Here is a 15,068-nt window from a genome sequence, read left to right as displayed (position 1 = left end):
GAGCCACTAGACAGGCATCGGAACTCTTATACTTTACACTGTAAATCTCTCTCTTCATCAAGTACTTTCTGCTGCAAGGAAATAGTAAGAATACTGTACAAGAATATTTCCGCTAGGAAATACTCTGAATAAGTGTGTGTGTATGTGTGTGTGTATATATATAAAATTATGATATAATTTTATTATAGTCATGAGTTGGACTCTCAATCTACTGAGCCACCCAGGCGCCTCAACTAGAAATATATTTTAATTTTTTTGGTGTGTGTGGGGGGCGCCTGGGTGGCTCAGTCAGTTAAGTATCTGACTTTGGCTCAGAGTCATGATCTTGCGGTTCATGGGTTCAAGCCCCACATCAGGCCCTGTGCTGACAGCTCAGAGCCTGGAGCCTGCTTCGGATTCTGTGTCTCCCTCTCTCTCTCTCTCTCTCTGCCCCTCCCCTGCTTGTGCTCTGTCTCTCTCTCAAAAATAAATAAACATTAAAAAAAATACATATTTTAAATGAGGAAAATGAGGCTCCAAGAGATTTTAAAAAGAATCTGCTGAAGACCACACAGAGCAGAGCTGTGTTTTAAACTGGGCTGGTGGAGCACCTGGGTGGCTCAGTTGGTTAAGCATCCGACTTTGGCTTGGGTCAACATCTCACAGCTCATTGGTTTGAGCCCCACATCAGCCTCTGTGCTCACAGCTCAGAGCCTGGAGCCTACTTCAAATTCTGTGTCTCCCTCTTTATCTGCTCCTTCCCTGCTCATTTGCTCATGTGCTCGCTCTCTCTCAAAAATAAATAAACATTAAAAAAAAAAATTTTTTTTTTTAATTGAAACAAACTGGGCTTGTAACGTCATACCAAATGGTTCAGTGTTCTTCCCTTTCTCCCAGGCCACCAGGCCATGTCACAACAACCAGCTGGAGGTCAGAAAGCTCATTCTAAGTCCTGTGTAGGCTGTGGCAGATCAGTTTATGTTTCTGGACCTTAGTTTTATTAATCTTGTAATATGATTTTCTCATTATCCTTTATTCCTGAGAGAGAAGCCATGAGGGAAAATTGAATGGTAAAGTAAAATCTCATTATAAAATGCCACAGTGGGTCCACATGCTGGGTTGTATTTTCAGGGCAAATATTTTTTCCTCTGCAATGAAGTATACAGTATTCAAGTCTTTCTGATAACAGAGTCTGTTGTAAGTAGCTCTTATCTTTATGCTTCAAACCATTTATAATAATGGAATTCTGCTCTTTATATGGAATTTTGTTTGTTAGCCTTTTAGGAGTGAGATGTTGCTGTTTGTGCTACCTTATGTACTACCTTTAAAAAAAGGTTAAATTTCAAGTAAAAGAAAACCTGTCACAGGTTTTCTCCCATTCTCTATGCTGGTTCCCATCAACTCTTGAACATGAGGCACACACAGATGGAGCCTGCCATGGTAGCTCATATCAAGTGGTGTCCCTAGATGGCCTGACGGGAGCCACTTTGATGAGTGTTTCAAGCATCCTTTTATTTCTAATAAAGGTAGATGGGGTAGTAAGAAGGGGGAACTTTCACAGAAGTGTGTAGGAGGTGAATTTTGCTTGTATAAGTCTCATCTCTTTATCCCATTTATCCTGTAAATGTAGGAGGAATAAGATTTGGGGCCATGAAATGGCCTTTTCCCTCCCATACGTGGGCTCTTTTTGTGATGAATCAAACTAGACATACAAAAATTCATTTTTCCTGTACCTAAATGATATTTTCCTGTGTGAAAGTCAGAGTCATTCACTGGCTCAGATTCAGCAGCTGTGGAGTAATTTTTCAGTAAGATGAATGTTCACTGAAATCCAGCAAACAAAATCACACCAATCCTCAGGAAAATTATGTGAAGGTTAGTCCATTCCCAGGGAAAGCTCACCTTGCATCCTCAGACTCTTTAGAGAGGCAGCACTTTGCGTGGGCTTTTGGCTTACTTTAAATCTTTCTGGGCACTCGATCTGGCACAGGTGAGGTGAGCATTAATAAATGGTTGTGCCATAGCAGGGTTCGGGGAAAAATCATACCAAGCCATCCTGTGGGGCATGCTTTACAACTTGCTGTGTAAGTACAACCTAGTGACATGTTGATTCATGTAGAATCGTTGCTATTGTATAATTTAGCCCAACGTAATTTATTATTTAGTTGTAGAGCTGGAAGACCATCAGTATCCTCTATTTCTAGCTCATTCTACTTAAATCTAAACCTAACCTCTTTAATAAATTTCTGCCTCTGAAAGATTGTCCTTCTATCTAACCTAAGACTCTCATATTAGAATTTAATATTACTGCCTTGGTTAATATTGCAATGAGAATCAATTGAAAACCCTTATATACTTAGGGCCTCTGTGACTCTGTGTTGTTTTTCTTCTTTGTGCATATTGTGTAGATATTGTGAATGAGCCGTGGTTTAATTTTGTGACTGTGTGGTTTTATCTGTGTTAACCAAAATGTTGCATTTCCAAGTGGCAGGACAGCGTTGCAAATGAGTCGAGACCTTTCTATTCAACTTCCTCGGCCAGATCAGAATGTGGCACGAAGTCGAAGCAAGACTTACCCAAAGAGAATAGCACAAACACAGCCAGCTGGTGAGTCACTGATGTAACCTTGCATTTCCTTTTAGGGTGGTGGTGTAAGATAAGCTCAGGTGGTGACTATGGCCATGTAGTTTCATTTATTGTTAAGTAGGATTTTTAATTTGACCCTGAAACTGTCCAAGCAATTAGAAGTTACTATAAGTAACTTCAGGGTCAAATTAAAAATAGTAAGTTTTATATATAATAAGTTACTATAAGTAATTGAGTAATTTCTTAGTTTGATGTATCTGAGATTGGAACTGAAACTCTTACCAAACGTCCTTTAAAAAAAGTAACAGTATTGATATAAATTAAACTATACAGAATTCAGTTGGATTTTTATTGTTGGTTTTTTATTGTGAAATATGTGTATAGACAAGTGTTTACAATGTACATACAAGCATATGTATGTATACTTGCATATACACACACAAAATTTAATATAGCCTGTAATCCCAAAGTCCTTCCTATTAGCTTAATTATTTATATCTTCACCATCTCCCTTCCCAACCAGAGAAAATCCCCATCTAACTTTATGATAGTTATTTCCTTAATTTTTGTTAGAATTTCAATACCGTGCAGACTTCCCCAAACAAACAAGTTTATTTTTGCCTATTTTTAACATAATTTATATGAATGACCATGGCATACATTGTTTGTGTCTTGCTTCCATCAGTGCTGTATGTGTACGAAAGTGCATTCATTTTTCTTGCTGTGAGTATTCTGTTATGACATTCTCTTTGTCCATTCTGTTTTTGATGGACAGCTGGGTTATTCAAATTTTTGTTTTAAATGAAGACTACTTCTGTAATAAAACCACCTAATCAGTTTTAATCCATGTTCAATGCTCAGAACTCACAGAATTATTTTGTAAAGTGACGTTACTGAGTTTGGTTTATGTCTTACCTATAGGTCCCCCTTGTCTAACATGCTCCATGGACTTTTCTCATACTGTTAAGCTTGAGTCTCACCATAGCCCTGTGAGGTAGGGCAAGGCACAGAGTATGTTCCCATTTTACAGATGAGGAAGACATAGTTCCAGCATCTAGAGAAGTATGGGGCTGGAATAAGAGCCTAGATCTCCTGGTTTTTGTTTTTACCATATTGTGGCAAGTGAGGGGAATTTTTAATAACAGTAATTTCTATCTGAGCATTGCATGACAATTGACATAGCATTGTGACATCTGTTGTTTCGTTTAATCCTTATGTCAAGCCTCTGAGGAAAGTATTCTGCTCTACTGCTCCCCGTGTGAGAGTGTCACCTGACTTACTCTTTCGAAGCCCAATTAAATCTGAGTGTAGGTTCCCCCCATCACTGAGCTGGGAGGAAATTAAATTCTTTCTGTTGGTTCTGCAGTGGCAAAATAAGACATGAATTAACTTTGCAATAGGTTACTTTGCCACAGAAGTATTATCGTTTTCCCTGTTTGGCTGATGAGGAAACTAAGATTTAAAAGGACAAATTTGTCCAAGATTATATAATAAATAGGTAACTTAGGATAAAAATTTTACCTGTAATATTTAATATTTTTATCTTAATAATTTCTATTTATCTTTGTATATGAGCAGTCTGAAATTCCATTTGGATCAAATACAACGTGGTACAATTAGCAAACTTTCAAATCCTATGCTGTTTCTGAATTGCTGTACCTCATGAAATGAGTGAGACCAACTGAGACTATCAAAAGCATGTCTTGCTTCAAATCACCATTGCATTCTACTCAAGACGTGGGAATCATACATGCTTTGTTTACAAACCTGCTCCCTTGCTCCTTTTCTTCTCATATCCTCTTACAAAGATAATTGCCTCTGTGACGCTTTTTGTATATGTGGGGGTGTGTGGCTCTCCTTGGAAGCCCAAATACTGAAGCTGATTAATTTAGGGACAAAGGTTTTTGGTTTTATTTTTGTTTTTCTCTTGGCGTATGCAGAGAACAACCCCAGGGGATGATTTTGGACTTTCACACCCCTCATTCATCTTGTGTTGCATTAAAACACACTCTTTTCTTGGTAGGGGATAAGGGTGTGGTTAATGTACCACCCAGGCTTTTCAAGGACAGCCTCTCAGCATCTGGGAGACCTTTTTAAAATGCAGCACATTATGCATTTATTATTATAAATGCCTGCCTCGTTCAATTGGTAGAGCATGTGACTCTTGATCTCAGGGTCCTGAGTTCAAGCCCCACGTTGGGTGTAGCGATTGCTTAAAAATACATACATGCATACACATTTGTTTTAGAAAAGTTAAGAAACTTAGAACCTTTCCTTCCAAAAGAAAAAAAATCTTTCATATTCAATTCCATTCTCCTGATAGTTAATACTTATTACGTAGCTTTCTAGTTGTTTGTATATCTTTTCTGCAAAAGCAGTATAGTAGTCTTTTACAATCTGCTTTTCTTATTTAATAATATGTCACGGATATGTTTTAATAAGTTTCTAAATGTTCTTAGCACCATTTTAGCATCTATATAATTTTCTGTTACACAGATGGATAGACATATAATTTATTCAACCAATCTTTAGTTCTTAGATGGTTTAAGCTGCTTGAAATTTTGAAGAATATAAATATAACTAAAGTGAATCTCCATGGAGTGATAGCTTTAAACATCCATGCTAATTTATTACATGTATTTTAAACAATGGTTCATTTTCATCATTTTTAACATAAAAAGGATTAAACAATGCTGTGTTTAGAAACTAAGTCAGACTTTGCTGTGTACACATTTCACTTTGATTTTGAATTACTTTTAGTCTGACTTTTCAAGTCTGGATTCCACAAAACTGCGATGTGTTCTGGGATCCAGAGATGGACCCTCCCTTTGACTGTGTGACTGTCTTGGGTAGGGAAGGATCACTTCGCAAATGCCTAGGATGAGGTGTCACAGTTGCTGTCACACACATGGGGAGAATGTGGTGGAGGCAGAGATTAATGTTTTTTTGCTTTCTCAAATCTTCCATTTTCTCTTTCCTCTAATTCAAATGTACTTTACTGGGAGCCTCAGCTGAACCCAGCTGGTGGTGACCCAGTCTCAGCCATGCCCTATTTCTCAGGTCATGGTGGGGTTCAGACTTGGAGCAGAATATTTGAAGAGGGTCCTCTTGTCTTCACCTACATTAGTCACTGCTGTGCTCCTTGTTCCAGCCAGGCCCCAAGAAGGTGGGCAGTTCTGTGCGAAGCTGGGCTGGGATGTGTGTATGAGAGGGAGGGGTCTTTGGCTTGGCGTGCCTGAGAGCCTGCTGTGCTTAGGGTCAAGCCTGCGCGGAGACCTCACTGGCAGTCCTCCGTGAAGTTTCTGCTGCCTGGGGGAGGGGATGCTTCAGAGAGTGCCTGCAGGTCACTAGGTCAGGTCGCTGTAGCCCTCTGGCCTCTGTCCCCTTCCCCACCATCGCAGGCAGTTTCTCCAGACTGTTACTTTTTCTTCCCACACCCCCAGCTTGCTCAGAGCACCCTCTCCCTCGGAAGCTCCCTATTCCTGAGGCCCATTCATGGGTGGCTGGGCCGGAAAGGAACAATAAGTCTTGTCTTTTTTAAAATTACTTTTTACTGACCAAAGGGGAATAAAAATATTACTTTACTAAATTACGACGCCACAGTTACTTAAATTTTCATTTACAAATTTTGACCGTTAAATTTTGATCAACAGAAAACTGATTTTGAGATGTAGAAGAGATTGATTAGATTGTACTGTATTTGACAAAAAGGAGTTATGGTTTATTTATTTGTTTAAAAGTTTTATTTATTTGAGCGATATCTACATCCAACCTGGGGCTTGAACTCATGATTCTGAAATCAAGAGCCAGATGCTCTACTGACTGAGCCAGCCAGGCGTGCCTGGAGTTATGGTTTAAATAAAAGATAGATTTTCTCTTTCTACTCTAAACAGGCCAGCTATTAATTTTCATAGATTAAATTCTGCTGATATTCTCCCTAAAACAAAATTTTAGAGAACTATAGTTTCAGGAGTTATTGGCATAGATTCTCACCTCGTTTAACACTTACATATAATAATAATAATAATAATAATAATAATAAAAAACTAATTGTGGTAGGAGGCTTTCATTTTTTGTTAGTTTATAACATTAATTGATGGTGCATGATTCGTTACTATAGAAGACATTCTTTTATTTAAGTTAAAATACTTCAGACAAACTCAGTGATTTCTCCCCTTAACTTGCATCTTGGTTGTCTGGAGATTTAAAACACTTTTTTTCCCACCTCTCAGTCACAAATAATAAATGCCCTGGTAGCTAAAAAGCCATTGTGTTTAGAATCCGCCAAGATTAGGCCTTGGCACCTCTATGAGGAAGTGCATTCCGGAGTCAAGAGCCCTGCACCCAGCCTGCCTGCTGCTCCACCCCAGGAGCTCAGCGCCAGGGCAGGGAGCCAGAGCATTCCTGCAGATCTGCATGGCCTCAGAGGGAGCTTGGGGGTAAAGCAGGAGGCGAGAGGTCAGGAAGGAAAAGTGCATATTTATACAGCCCTTTCTCTGACAAGGTCTTGGCAACCCACATAGGTGGGTTCCTGTCAGAAGAGAATCGGCTATAGGTAGGCAGTACAGACAATATCTGGCTATAACTCATAATTAGCTGTAAGAAAAGTACTGGGTGAAGAAACATATCCATTTGCAATGGATAAACAATGCTGTGATTGTCTGATACGGCATTTTAGGTTCTTAACGGCACCACACTGACGAACAGAGAAATAAATAGTTGCAGTGTAGCCTTCAGACGACTGAAAAGCAAGATCCGGTGACATTTTGGCATTCTCACTCAGCATCTGTGGGAAACGCTGCAAACACAATGCCTGGGGGTGATGAAAATGACTTTTGAACGAGGTTGGTTTGTGCTAGTCTGCAAGCAGACAGCTACTGCTCAGGCCAAGCCACTTGTTTCTGTGCAGGGGAGTGGACCCAGAGTTGCCAAGCATCCAGTGTTTTAAGGGAAGCATAATATGTGGATATTTATGTAAACTTCCCAGAATTTTGAATAGTGGCAATTTCATTTTAAAGATAGTCTTTTGTGTGCTAAATTGGAACCTTCCTGAGAGCCAGATGTGACACGGAGGGCTGCCTCTTTGGAACCTCTGATTGACAGCTGGTATGAACCCACCTGTCCCTGGAGTTCACTGCGGGTTGCTCCAGCATCCCCTGTGAGCATCACTAAATTGGATTCAACACTCCATGACTCCCAGCACAAGCACTTTGTTCTTAGTAGGTCAGTTGGCCAACACCAGGGGACGGTGGGTGCTGCACAGCTCTGGCCCCTGCAGCATAAGATTAACACATGGGTAGCTGACCAGCATCTATTGGTGACCTGACGTGGGTGCACCCCAGAGCAGGACAGATGGAGAAATGCTTTAACATAGTGAAGTACAAGTTCATTGATACAGTATATAGCTCTGGGCTGTTGAGAAATAGTAATGTCAAGAAAGTAATAATCATTTATTAAGTACTTCCTTTGATTAGCACATTGTGTGAGACATGACATCAGCAGAAGCCCAACTGGGCTGTGGCAATCAGCAATGTATTTTAAAAGGTTTTTGTTGCTGGTTTTTTTTTTGTTTTGTTTTGTTTTTGTTATTTGTTTTAAATTTATTTTTGAATAAACACATTTGCACATTCACGTTTCTAATAGAGTTTTGAAAAGCTTAGAGGAAGACACTGATTCCTATGCTAGGAAACATACATCATAATTTATGGGAAAAGTAACAGAACAGTACAAGACTGATCATACAAAATTCAAATGTTAGGAATGTCTACTGTGTTGTAACAGATACAACCCAAATCTTTAAGGCAAGGACCATAAGACACATTCATTTTAATAGAATAGAGTAGGTCACTAAGTGAGAGCATACTTGGTTTCAGAGGAGGAGAGCTCATAGGAGGGCCTGGAGTCGTTGGATGAGATGAGGTGTAAGACAGTCACTTTGTGTTGTGTATAAGGAAACGCGGGCCCAAAGAGGTGAAGTGATTTCTGAGTGTCGCATGTTCTGGAACCTGGAGGTATCTGGATGAGAATCACTAGGCACTCTGAGGAATGTCTGGAAGAAGACTGTGGCACCTTCCTGTGCACCTGATGGGAATCGTGGAGTGTTTGCTTATCCTGTGAGGGTCAGCAGAAGACAGGAAGGGAAGAAATTAGTATCAATTCTCATACAAGGGAATTAGAACAAGGCATTCTGACCAGGAGTGTTATGTGGCTGGTTTTGGAGATGATTTCCTGAAAATTTAACAGTGTTAACTTTGTTTTAGAGAGTGTGTGATTGTGACATTCATTCTTCAAGGTAACAAATAAGAATTAGCTGATCGATATACTGAGATAATGATCCAGATCTGTGATTCCTGCTTCTTTTTCACCTGGACTGGAAGAATTCCTGCTGAGTCTTAGATTATCTCTTAACTGATTATTGAAACAGTTGCATTGGGAAGTCATGTGGTACAGTGGGAGGAAAAAAAAAATGTGTAGTGTATCCAATTTGAGTAAATTTGAATTCCTGGTCTAACTTGGCTGTGACCTACAACCATCATTCCATATTCTGATCTTTCATCTCATTATCTACAAAATAAAGGAACTGGTACAAAATCACTAAAGATCCCTCTTCCTAAAATTCTTTCTTCTCTCTGGCTTCTCTGTCATAGTGTTAAAAGGACCAAATATGAGAAAAGATTTTGGAAAGCTTTTTTAGAGTAGTTTTTAAATTTAATCATTATTTCAGAAACCTGTAAGATGTTGAAAATATCTTACCAGATCACAAAATACATTTTTCTCCTTGGAAATATACAATGTTTTTGTATACTTTTATATACAGAAGTATAGCTGGTTCTTTAAAACTTAAGTTCAGGGGTGTCTGGGTGGCTCAGTCATTTGAGCGTCTGACTTCAGCTCAGGTCATGATCTCGTGGTCTGTGAGTTCGAGCCCCATTTCGGGCTCTGTGCTGACAGCTCAGAGCCTGGAGCCTGCTTCAGATTCTGTGTCTCCTTCTCTCTCTGCCCCTCCCCCGCTCATGCTCTGTCTCTCTCTCTCTCTCTCTCTCTGTCAAAAATAAAATAAACATTAAAAAAAATTATAAAACTTAAGTTCAAATGAAATTCCTATTCCTGAATGAAATTAATTGCAATAAGCAATTCAGTAATACAGCTTTTTAAGATGTTCTTTTAGTCTGAATTGACCAGATGAATCTGGATTTTACCTCTTTGGTTAACTCATGGTTAGAAATTAGTGCTATCTTCTGTTGGTGGGAATATAAACTGGTGCAGCCATTCTGGAGAACAGTATGGAGGTTCCTCAGAAAGTTCAAAATAGAACTACCCTATGATCCAGCAATTGCACTACTAGGTTTTTACACAAAGGATGCGAAAATATAGATTCAAAGGAATACATGCACCCTGATATTTATGGCAGCATTGTCAACCATAGCCAAACTATGGAGAGAGTCCAAATGTCCATTGACTGATGAATGGATGAAGAAGATGTGGTGTGTGTGTGTGTGTGTGTGTGTGTGTGTGTGTGTAGACACACACACACACACACACACACACACACACACACAGGAATATTACTCAGCCATCAAAAAGAATGGAATCTTACCACCTGCAATAATGTGGATGGAGCTAGAGTGTATTATGCTAAGTGATATAAGTTAGAGAAAGATAAATATCATATGATTTCACTCATTTGTGGAATTTAAAAAACAAAACAGATGAATATATGGGAGGATGTCAAAAAGGGAGAGAGGGAAACAAACCATAAGAGACTCAAAGAGAATAAACTGAGAGTTGATGAAGGGAAGAGGGTGGGGGATGGGATAGATAGGTGCTGGGTATTAAAGGGGGCACTTGCTATGATGGGCACTGGGTGTTTTGTGTAAGTGATGAATCACTGAATTGTATTCTTGAAGCCAATATTGCACTGTATGTGAGCTAACTAGAATTTAAATAAATATTTGAAAAGAAAAAAAAGTGTTATCTTACTAGGTACAAATAGAGGCCTTTCTGGACAGGTTTTTGCATGGCTTTGTCTCTGCCTTTGACTTCTGAATATAACCAAAGACTAGTCCTTTAGTGAACCTACTTCTTGTAGAAGTTAGTGTGAATTGGTTCCACCTTCGCAGTTGTTTGTGGTCACAGCTCCTAAGGCTCTGCCTTGACTTTACAAACCATTTAGGTAAATTTTTCTGCTTTTTCACCCATCTTTCTACACAGATGGAGGTTCAAGGGTGTCTGTCAACTGTTTAAGATGGTTTTGAGATAGATTTCTTAGGCAGACAACATCTGAGGATTTCACAGCTTTGTTTTACTACCAGATTCAGAATTCACAGTGATTTCTCTGTCAGCATCTTCTTCAGACTTTGAGAAATCTGGGATTGATTTCTGTAATCTGCTCTCCTTACTTATTGGTATCGGTGTGAAAAATGGTTGGCATTAGTTCCTGGAGTTCAGGATTATTTTGGTTGGTGTAGGGAAAGCAGGGGAGGCAGGCAAAAAGGAACCACCTTTCCTGGAGCAGGTGTCCTGTTTGGCACTTTGAACAATGCGCTATGTGGATCTTGGAACCAAGTGTCCTGAGGGGTGACAGGAAATCCCTCTGTAACAATGGTCTTGCCCCTCCCCTCTCTCCAGGGGTGAGAATGGGGCACCTGAGGAAACCACCCGGTTTCCTTCTCCTGAGAAGCTGGAATCAGAGCCCAGAAGATGAGTCAGCTGTGGAGAGCCACCACTTTTGGGGCTACTGTTACAGCCCAGGTGCCAGGCACACCCATGAACAAAGAAGTGGGTTTGCAGGGAAAGAATAGAGTCGCTGAGAAACACCAAAGGACCGTGCAGCTTTGAGAGGAGAATGGGGGTAGGACACAGGAGCCATGAATTCCACTTTGTGAGGTCCTGCGGTGTCCTTTAAGTTGAATCCCTAATTTGGTCTGGTTTCCTTGCACCTTAACAGTGGATAACATTACTTCTTTGGTAATCCCATGAGGAAGGTGGGTGATATTCTCATTTTACTCATGAGGAAACCGAAGCTCAGAAACAATAATTACTTACTCAAGGTCACACAGATTGTAAGAGCAGTGTTTGAATCTATGTGTTTGGTACCTTAGAGCATATATTTGGAAAGTAAATGGAAAATAAAGAAGGTGAAACTCCTTGAATTGTTTGAAAATATACATCCCTGGTTTTTCCTACTATTGCATGATTTCCTTACTTCTTTAAATCTACAGATATTCTTGAGAAGACAGTACATTCTGCTAATTTATAAAGAAGCAGCAAGTCAGTCTGCTTCTAAGTTCTTTGGGACATTTTGCCCAGCAAAGAGGGGAAGAGGCAGTAACAGCCTTAAGTGCAAGGCACATCACGTAGATCATATAGTCAGGTGTATGTTCATGGCTCTTTTCCTTAGTTGGCACCCTTTTTTATTCTGCCTTGAAGCTGATGTTTATTTTCATTCTGTAAAAGATTTAATATATGGCAAGTCTGGTTAGATTTTCTCTAAAATGTTAATATTTCCACTCTTCCCATGAGTTAAGTTTAGCATTCCACGCATAGCTACCCAAATTAGAAAAGCAAGCAAAACTAAAGGCCTATGGTGTATTAAATATCATAGCTCTAGTGAGTTACCATAAATGATACTTAGTTGCCCATTCCCTTTTCCTTCATCAAGAATTTATTGAGCACCTCTTTGACATAAGACCTGTGATACTGTGATTTATAATAAGAAATATGTATTTGGTGTTTATTCCCATTTCTGGCACAGAGCTCCTAAAACCATTGGAATTTCCTATATGATAAGAGCAGTAGAGGTGAAGGAACATCTTTTGTTATTCATAGCAAGCCCTTTTGAACCTACTGGTGAGGTCACTTTTGGAAAGTCCCTAAGGATGGGGGCTGGGTACAAGGGGAGCCAGCCATAATTAAGGAGTTGGGATTTTCAGCCCCAGCCCCTGACCTCTGGAGAGGAAAGAGGTGTTGGAGATTGAGTTCAATCATTGATAGCCAACAACTTCATCAATTGTGCCTATGTACTAAAGTCTCCATAAAACCCCAAAGGATGGGATTCTGAGGGGTTGGTGAATTCGTGGAGATGCAGTGAGTGTTGCTCAGAGCCCCTTTCTCATACTTTGTCTTGTGCATGTCTTCCATTTGGCCATTTTTGAGTTTTTATAATGAACTGGTGATCTTGTAAGTAAACTGTTTCTCTGAGTTCTGAGAACCCCTCTAGCAAATTAATCTGACGAGGAGGCAATCTTGAGGGATTCAGCCCTTAACATGTGGGATCTGACAGTATCTCCAGGTTGATAGCATGAGAATTGAGTTAAATTGCAGGCTACCCAGTCATTGTCCTCTGAGAATTGAATTGCTTGGTTAGGTGTTGGAAAAAACATTCAGTGGAGACTCTTTTCTGTGGCGCATAGAGAAAGGAATAAAACCTGGCCCCTGATTTAGGGGGAACTTAGTCATATAAAAATAATAAAGCAGTTATGTCACACTTATTCAAAGCCAAGCACTGTGTTGAGCACTTTCTCTTTGTTTCATCTTTATTATTATTATTATTATTATTTAAATTTTTCATCTTGAGACTCCATGCCCAATGTGGAACCTGAACTCATGACCCCAGAGATCAAGAATCTCATGCTCCACCAGCTGAACCAGCCAGGCATCCCAAGCACTTTTTAAAAAATTATCTAATCTTCATATCCACTATATAAGTAGTTGGTGATATCTCTATTTTATTGTTGAGAAACCTGAGGCCCAGAGGGATTTACTAACTTGTCCAAGATCACACCATGGGTAAACTGGCAGAGCTGAGACATAAGTGGACTTCCACTCTTGTAGACTTAGCCATTTTGTCAGACTAGGGAGGTAAAAGATGTACTTACGTGTGGGCAGGATGTATCAAGTGTCACAGAGTGGCACTCTGAAAAAGTTCAAGTGCCCACTAGGATAATTTGCTTACGGCTGAGGGTAAAATCTATGATGTTATTGTGAAGGAAGTGGATTTTGAAGGCTGGCTAGATTAGGGCAGTAGATTTCACGCTGAGGTATGCAGCTCCTGGTGGTGAAGAGAGTACAGGAAGACTTTATTTTTTATTTTTATTTTTTATTTTTTTAAGGGTATTTATTCATTTTTGAGAGAGGCAGGTGGAGCACACACACACCCCTGCAAGCAGGGGAGGAACAGAGTGAGACAGAGAGAAACCTAAGCAGGCTCTCCATGCTGTCAGCACAGAGTCAGATGCGGGGCTTGATGTCACAAACCCTGAGATCAATACATGAGCTGAAATCAGGAGCTGGCCACCCAACTGGCTGAGCCACCCAGGTGCCCCAGGAGGACTTTCTTGAGGGTTGTGTGAGCACAGACGGTTTTGATTCAGTCGCCTTTCAGATTCTCTTTCCTGACGGGAATCTGCCTGCCGTAGTGTACTTGCTTTGCTGGCTCTTCTCTCCAGCCTGCCCTTTACCAGCGGACCATTTCCCATTGTCCGAAAGAAAGGCAGACCTTTTCCTCATCCAGAATCCATTGCACTGTTTTGTCCTTAAATGTTAAAAACCTCCTGAGCTGGTGTTTGGAAACTAAATGGCCTTAATTATTAATGACTTCCTTTGCTAAGTCATTTCCTCATTTTTACTTTGGACAAAATTGGAGGAAGACCCAATTGATTTGTCACCTGATAGAGCATTTGAAATAATTTTAGGTATGTATCACTACTAGACACATAGTAGTGTCTTAATTTCTTTACATACAACTCTACTTATTTATGTGAACAAGATTTCTCAGCATTGAAATCTATCCAGATAAAAACAGGAATGGAATTATTGCCGACCTATTTTATTCCAGCACAAAATAATAGTCATGAAGGCATATGATCTATGTCCTTGTTGGGAAAACAAAACTACCTTGTTTATCTCATTAAGAATTACTTTCCAACAAAAGTTTACTTTTTACTCTTAATTGTTTTTCAACATTATTTTGGTATACTAATAATCTATTAATCATTGTAATGGCTTAGTTCAGAAGAAATTTTTAACACCTAGAGCTTTATAAAACTTAAATTTATTTCTATTTTTTGTCATTGAGAAGTGAATAAAACTTTCAAGTGGTACAACATGTATTACTTTGGGATAAATTTTTGGGAGGAGGTGGAATTGAAATGCAAATACAAGGAGAATAAAGAATGCCATGAAATTTCCAAAATGTAAACTCATTTCATGTATTTTTAAAACGGGTGACTGTGGGTATCCAATTTCTATGGTATTTTATTGCATTGGATACATTGAAAAGAGTTGTGACACAATTCCATTTTAAAGTGTCAATATTTTCTGTATCCTGCAAATGGCGTACATTGGTATTGTTTCAACTTTTTTTTTTTTTTAAATCAAGTGTACTTGACATAGACTATCCTATTAGTTTCAGGGGTACATCACAGTGATTTGGTATTTTTATACATTACTAAATGATCCCCATGATAAATCTAGTTACCATTTGTCACCATAAAAAGTTGGAA

At 39.4% G+C, this 15,068-nt stretch overlaps 1 protein-coding gene across 3 annotated transcripts in view; it reads left to right on the top strand.

The window, feature by feature from the left end:
- The window catches only part of EPB41L4A (erythrocyte membrane protein band 4.1 like 4A), a 263,653-nt gene that overhangs the window by 190,559 nt on the left and 58,026 nt on the right, over nt 1-15,068 (top strand). For all 3 annotated transcript variants that reach the window (XM_049647720.1, XM_049647721.1, XM_049647719.1), the window contains one exon: nt 2,465-2,586. In XM_049647720.1, the coding sequence (XP_049503677.1) occupies nt 2,465-2,586 (122 nt within the window). The remainder of the gene's footprint in view (nt 1-2,464; nt 2,587-15,068) is intronic.

The sequence above is a fragment of the Panthera uncia genome (genome assembly GCF_023721935.1).
Source record: "Panthera uncia isolate 11264 chromosome A1 unlocalized genomic scaffold, Puncia_PCG_1.0 HiC_scaffold_17, whole genome shotgun sequence".
NCBI lineage: Eukaryota > Metazoa > Chordata > Mammalia > Carnivora > Felidae > Panthera > Panthera uncia.
Note: the sequence above shows the minus strand (reverse complement) of the source record. Positions and strands in the feature narration are given on the sequence as shown.